General features: G+C 36.5%; 1 protein-coding gene across 1 annotated transcript in view; it reads left to right on the top strand.

Moving 5' to 3' along the window:
* LOC135214441 (hemicentin-1-like) overlaps window positions 1–7,500 on the top strand; it is a 77,014-nt gene that overhangs the window by 37,283 nt on the left and 32,231 nt on the right. The window contains exon 6 of the mRNA XM_064248731.1: window positions 4,523–4,720. Within this exon, the coding sequence (XP_064104801.1) occupies window positions 4,523–4,720 (198 nt within the window). The remainder of the gene's footprint in view (window positions 1–4,522; window positions 4,721–7,500) is intronic.

Genomic DNA, 7,500 nt, shown 5'->3' with positions numbered 1-7,500 from the left:
TTATTATTATTAGTATTATTATTAGATGAATCAGATATATAAATGTTCTTACGTTCCATGCAGCACGGAAAGCAGACATTACCTCACCCAAATCATAAACTATATTATATTATATATATTATATATATATATATATATATATATGTATATATATATATATATATATATATATATATATATATATATATATATATATACTATATATATATCTATATAATATATGATATATATATATATATATATATCATATATATATATATATATATATATATATCTATATATATCTATATATATCTATCATCTCAAAATATTGTTCTGTGTTGACGAATTCTCCTATAAATGATATGCATGCTATGTATTGATAGTATAAAGTACAAATTATATATATATATATATATATATATATATATATATATATATATATATATATATCTAATAAAGGAGCCCATAAAAACACCAAAATGTAGAGAGAAAAGTACTATATTTCAGAGACTGCTGTCTCTCTCTTCAGGTATATGAATGAGAAAAGTTTACAGAAAAGGTGATATTTATATTTTTACAAGAGATTCGTCCACAAGTAAGCCAATTTAGGTCACCCCCGCTGATAATCTTCCTTTAATCTTCTTAAGAGTTGGTTGAATGAACACTGCGTCGACGATGTCCGATGTCCAATTCCCTTTTGAGATGTTCATTACCTGCTTCTCTTTTATTAAGGCGGCCGATTCCATCATTTGACTCTTGTACCGGCAGTTGCTGCTATAAATTACACGTGACATATTCCAGTTTATTCTATGGTTATGTTCATGTATATGGTTGAAAATAGCCGAGTTCTGTTGTCCATACCTAACTGACCGTTTTGTGTTGTATTAATCTCTGGGGAAGTGATTACCTGTAAATCCGATGTAAGATTGGTCACAGTCCTGGCATGGGATCTCATATACCCCAGAGTCTTTGGGCGATGTCTTTGTTGGACGTTAATCAGGGATTTGGCTAAGGTATTTGGGTAGGTAAATGCAAAGGGTTTGGATTTCCCAGGGTGTGAGTTACTCTCTTAATCGTCTCCAGGTGGGGAATTTTTATTTTATTGTTGGGTGTGTCTCTGGTCTTGTCTTTAGGGGGTCGTTAGAAAATTACGTTTGCTTTTTGAATTGCTTTCTCAATTATATGGTCAGGATACTTTAAAGATGAAAGTTGCTTGCGAATTAGTTCAAATTCTTTTTCCAGGAAATCTGGGGAACAAATTCGTAAGGCTCTTAAAAATAGGTTGCTAGCTACACCTATACTTGATATTAATTGTCATGATAGCTAAAGTAGTGAATATATGAAAGTGAGAACGTTGGTTTTCTGTATATGGTAAATTTGTATTCTGTCGTGTCTCTGATTATTAAAACATCAAGAAAAGGAATTTTGTTGTCTGTTCCCACATTCAACTTTAATTTGATGCTGGGCACTAATGCGTTTAATTTTGAGAGGAATTCATTAAAATTTTTCTCCCAGCCACATCAAACATTCGGAAGACTTTTGTCACAAATTCAGAGAAGCACATATACCATCTTCACAACATAAACTTTTAAGCCTGGACGTAGGACCCTCCCTATTCACAAAAGTACCAGTACAGACGTTCTTCAGTTTTTTAAGGGAAAAATTATCCCCCTATTCAGATCATTTCCCTTTGGCACTTGACAAAATAATAAAGTTAGTTGAATTATGTCATCTATAACGTATTTTCTTCATTCGGGGATCATTCTACAAGCAAAAATTCGGTGTAGTATGGGTAGTCCTTTTAAGTCCTATTTTAGCCAATCTGTACATGGAATACTTTGAAACTACAGTAATAAATGCAATAAAACCCAAAAAACATGCTGTGGATGAGATACGTTGGATGACATACTAACATTTTTGGGAGGGATAATAAGTGGGGTAATTTTGTAATGAATTCCTCTCAAAATTAAACGCATTAGTGCCCAGCATCAAATTTAAAGTTGCGAATGGGAAACAGACAACAAAATTCCTTTTCTTGATGTTTTAATAATCCGAGACACGACAGAATACAAATTTACCTACCATATACAGAAAACCAACGTTCTCACTTTCATATATTCACTACTTTAGCTATCATGATAATATCAAGATAGGTGTAGCTAGCAACCTATTTTTAAGAGCCTACGAATTTGTTCCCCAGATTTCCTGGAAAAAGAATTTGAACTAATTCGCAAGCAACTTTCATCTTTAAAGTATCCGGACCATATAATTGAGAAGCAATTCAAAAAGCAACGTAATTTTCTAACGACCCCTAAAGACAAGACCAGGATACACACCCAACAATAAAATAAAAATTCCCCACCTGGAGACGATTAGAGAGTAACTCACACCCTTGGGGAAATCCAACCCTTTTGCATTTACCTACCCAAATACCTTAGCCAAATCCCTGATTAACGTCCAACAAAAGACATCGCCCAAAGACTCTGGGGTATATGAGATCCCATGCCAGGACTGTGACCAATCTTACATCGGATTTACAGGTAAATCACTTCCCCAGAGATTAATACAAACACAAATGTCAGTTAGGTATGGACAACAGAAACTCGGCTATTTTCAACCATATAAATGAACATAACCATAGAATAAACTGGAATATGTCACGTGTAATTTATAGCAGCAACTGCCGGTACAAGAGTCAAATGATGGAATCGGCCTTAATAAAAGAGAAGCAGGTAATGAACATCTCAAAAGGGAATTGGACATCGGACATCGTCGACGCAGTGTTCATTCAACCAACGCTTAAGAAGATTAAAGGAAGATTATCAGTGGGGGTGACCTAAATTGGCTTACTTGTGGACGAATCTCTTGGTATAAATACCACCTTTTCTGTAAACTTTTCTCATTCATATACCTGAAGAGAGAGACAGCAGTCTCTGAAATATAGTACTTTTCTCTCTACATTTTGGTGTTTTTATGGGCTCCTTTTGTATTAGAATGGAATTCTGTTGTTACAGACACTTTTTACCAGTCATATATTTTATATATATATATATATATATATATATACTATATATATATATATATATATATATATAGAGTTTGTACTTTATACTATCAATATATAAGATACATAACATTTATAGAAGAATTTAACAACATGGAACAATATCTTGATGCCCAGACCTTCAGTCTAGGACAGTTTTTTTAAAAGTAGGGTTCTTCTGAACAGCATAGCCCAGGCCTTCAGTCTGGGCCAGTTTACTTTAAGCAGTTCTGCTGAACTGCCTAGCTCAGATTTTCAACTTTCTTTAGAATAATAATATGCAGAACAGTCTAGGCCAAATCTTTAGGCTGACCCAGTTTACTTTAATATTATATTGAACAGCCTAGCTCAAACCTTCAGTTTGGGACAGTTTCTGAATAGCAGTACTCTACTAATATTGATCTTCAGTCTAGGACAATTTACATAGAGTAAGATTGTATTAAACAGCCTGGCCCATACCTTCTGTCTAGGTCAGTTTACTTCAAGAAATTCTACAGAACAGCCTAGCTCAGACCTTCAGTCTAGCCCAGTTTCTTAAAAACGAGACTCTATTGGATAGCCTTGCCCAGGCCTTAAGTCTGGACCAGTTTACTTAAAGGAATTCTACTGAAAAGCCTAGCCCAAATCTTCAGTCTTCTGGGCCAATTTGCTTAAAGTAAGATTGTACGGAGCGGTCCAGCCCAAATCTTTAGTCTGAGCCTTTTCTTCAGGCCCAGTTTTTAAAAAGTAGTTTTCTAGTGAAGAGCCAAGCCCAACCTTCAGTCTAGGCCAGTTTCTTAAAAGTAGTTTTCTAGTGAACATTCTAGCCCAGACCTTCAGTCCAAGGCCAATCTGCTTGCTCACTTGCCTTAAAAGTAGTTTTCTAGTGAGCAGTCTAGCCCAGACCTTCAGTCCAAGGCCAGTCTGCTTACCCAGTTGCCTTAAAAGTAGTTTTCTAGTGAGCAGTCTAGCCCAGACCTTCAGTCCAAGGCCAGTCTGCTTACCCAGTTGCCTTAAAAGTAGTTTTCTAGTGAGCAGTCTAGCCCAGACCTTCCGTCCAAGGCCAGTCTGCTTACCCAGTTGCCTTAAAAGTAGTTTCTAACTAAACAGTCTAGCCCAGACCTTCAGTCCAAGGCCAGTCTGCTTACCCAGTTGCCTTAAAAGTAGTTTCCAACTAAACAGTCTAGCCCAGACCTTCAGTCCAAGGCCAGTCTGCTTCCCCATTGCCTTAAAAGTAGTTTTCAACTAAACAGTCTAGCCCAGACCTTCAGTCCAAGGCCAGTCTGCTTTCCCCGTTGCCTTAAAAGTAGTTTTCAACTAAACAGTCTAGCCCAGACCTTCAGTCCAAGGCCAGTCTGCTTTACCCGTTGCCTTAAAAGTAGTTTTCTAGTGAACTGTCTAGCCCAGACCTTCAGTCCAAGGCTAGTCTGCTTGAGGGAGTGACATTGAACTTGAGAAACGTTCCCCCAACTCTGTAGATGATCTGAAATACCATCGACATCTCTGTTCCCGAGGCAGGTAACCCACCGCCCAGTGTGGTCTGGCTACAGAACGGGGTCACAGTCGACCCGAACAGCACCGTGGGGCAGAGTGGCAGCTTCAACAGGCTGGAGATTCCCGCCTCCAGAGGGGACCTGAAGGCGCCCTTCACCTGCCAGGCTTCCAACAATAACCTCACGCCCCCCGTGTTCGCTGTTTATGTGAGGAATGTCACGTGTGAGTATAAGGAGGTGGTCCTTGTTTGATGTTCAAAATAGCACTGGAAAAGCTTCTCTCTCTCTCTCTCTCTCTCTCTCTCTCTCTCTCTCTCTCTCTCTCTCTCTCTCTCTCTCTCTCTCTCTAGGATTTTTGTTAGTATTGAAAAGTACTCTTGTGTGTGTGTATATATATAGCTAGAATCAGATGTGTTTTTTTTCATGGCATTATTACCCGTCTCTGAAAGCTTCTACGAAAGATATATTTAGCAATCAATACGGCTATTTTGATAAAGCACCTCCCTCTATTAAAGTAAAACGTCTAAACATTTTTGCCAGGTTATGAATCTAAGTTCGTCTACCATTAGCGAAAAGTGATGGAATTTTGTAGAGGCTATGATGTTCCTTGGCACATTTCCATTATCACACAAAAAATATTTTTGATTCGGGAACCCCTTACACCTTTCCATTATCATACACAAAACCAGTTTTACATCTTACCGTTATCCCACACAAAACTATTTTAAACAAGGAAACCCTTCACCAACATAATTCCATTGTCATGAATACAAAATATTTTAAGATATAAGAAACGCTGTCCACCTTTATCATAAATACAAAACGTTTTCCACAACGGAAACCCTTTACACCTCTCCATTATCATAGACAAAACATATTTTAAATACAGGAAACGTTTTATGCATTTCCTCTATCACAAAAATATGCTAAGTATGGGAAATACTTTACTCCTTTCCACTATCACACCCAAAAATATTTAAAAATAAATATAGGAAACCCTTTACAACACCTTTCCATTATCACACCCAAAAATATTTAAATTTAAATATAGGAAACCCTTCACGCTTTTCCATTACCACACCCAAAAATACTTTAATAAGATAGGAAACCATTTACACCCTTCCACTATCCCACACTAAAGATATTCTAATTGAAATATTATGGGAAACCCTTTATACCTTTCCATTACCACACAAAAAATAATTTAGTTTAAATATAGGAAACCCTTTACACGTTTCCATAACCATTAACATACCCAACTGATAAATAAAAAAAATAAATAAACCAGCTTAACCCCCTGCACGTATCTACCTCGCAATAAAGAGCGCAAGAGTAAACAATAAACAAAGAAATCAATATGTAAAGGAAGTTCAACTTCACAGAGACGCCTATTCTCACCAGACCCTTGCCTGCAATAACCACAAATGGTTTTGCACTATTGCAAAGCAACTGTGAAGGAGCAACAATGGTACACTCAATAGCCCAAAGGACCCAGCTTGCAGTGGTCAGAACCCGGAGAGCACGCACAATGCATAGACACAAACACAGACACAGACACACAAACACACATTTAACGCAAACCCGGACACCTTTTTAATTAGATTATGGAGACAAAACTGGACTTCTTAATCAGATTTTGTAGATAAACTTGGGATTTCTCAATTAGATTTTGTAGATAACCTTGGGATTTCTCAATTAGATTTTGTAGATAACCTTGGGATTTCTCAATTAGATTTTGTAGATAACCTTGGGATTTCTCAATTAGATTTTGTAGATACCCTTGGGATTTCTCAATTAGATTTTTGTAGATAACCTTGGGATTTCTCAATTAGATTTTGTAGATAACCTTGGGATTTCTCAATTAGATTTTGTAGATAACCTTGGGATTTCTCAATTAGATTTTGTAGATAACCTTGGGATTTCTCAATTAGATTTTGTAGATAACCTTGAGATTTCTCAATTAGATTTTGTAGATAACCTTGAGATTTCTCAATTAGATTTTGTAGATAACCTTGGGATTTCTCAATTAGATTTTGTAGATAACCTTGGGATTTCTCAATTAGATTTTGTAGATAACCTTGGGATTTCTCAATTAGATTTTGTGGATAAAACCTTGGGATTTCTCAATTAGATTGTATAACCTTGGGAGTTTCTCAAATAGATTTTGTAGATAACCTTGGGATTTCTCAATTAGATTTTGTAGATAACCTTGAGATTTCTCAATTAGATTTTGTAGATAACCTTGAGATTTCTCAATTAGATTTTGTAGATAACCTTGGGATTTCTCAATTAGATTATGTAGGATAAACCTAGACCTCTTAATTAGAATATGAAGGTAAACCTGGGGCTCTTAATTAGATTTTGTAGATAAAGCTAGGCCTTCTTAATGTGTGTATGTAAATGAACCTGGCCCTTTCTTATGAATGTACAAAGATAAACATGAACCTCCATAAACAGAGTGTACTTACATAATTAAGTTATACTGGTAAATCTGTACCATTTGAATGTAGAATACGCATATAAACGGGAAACCTTAATATATATATATATATATATATATAATATATATATATATATATATATATATATATATATATATATATAATGTGTGTGTGTAGAAAGAGACAGAGAGAGAGAGAAAGAGAGAGAGAGAGAGAGATAAACCATTCTGCAAGAGATGTTATAGAAGACAGCTTAAATCCAAGCTCTCACCTACTCCTCCTCTCCCAACAAACTCCCTCCCCCCCCCATTCCCTCCCCCCCAACATCCCTCCCCCACAAAAAGAAAACCTTTTTCCCATCCAGCACTTATGTACCCCGGCCCACCCAACAACCCCCTCCCCTTCTCTCCCTACCCCTCCTTTTTTATACCCTTTTTTTAAGAAGCGATTACATCACTCTAGGTAGAAGGAAGGAAGGAAGGAAGGAAAGCAGTTGGACTTCCACCTTTTGATCTGGGTATGCAAATTGCGTCGTGTGTTCTGGCACCTTCTCATACAGACA

Source organism: Macrobrachium nipponense, chromosome 45, assembly GCF_015104395.2.
Source record: "Macrobrachium nipponense isolate FS-2020 chromosome 45, ASM1510439v2, whole genome shotgun sequence".
Classification (NCBI taxonomy): Eukaryota; Metazoa; Arthropoda; class Malacostraca; order Decapoda; family Palaemonidae; genus Macrobrachium; species Macrobrachium nipponense.
The sequence above is the reverse complement of the archived record's forward strand: the minus strand, read 5'-3'. Positions and strand labels throughout refer to the sequence as shown.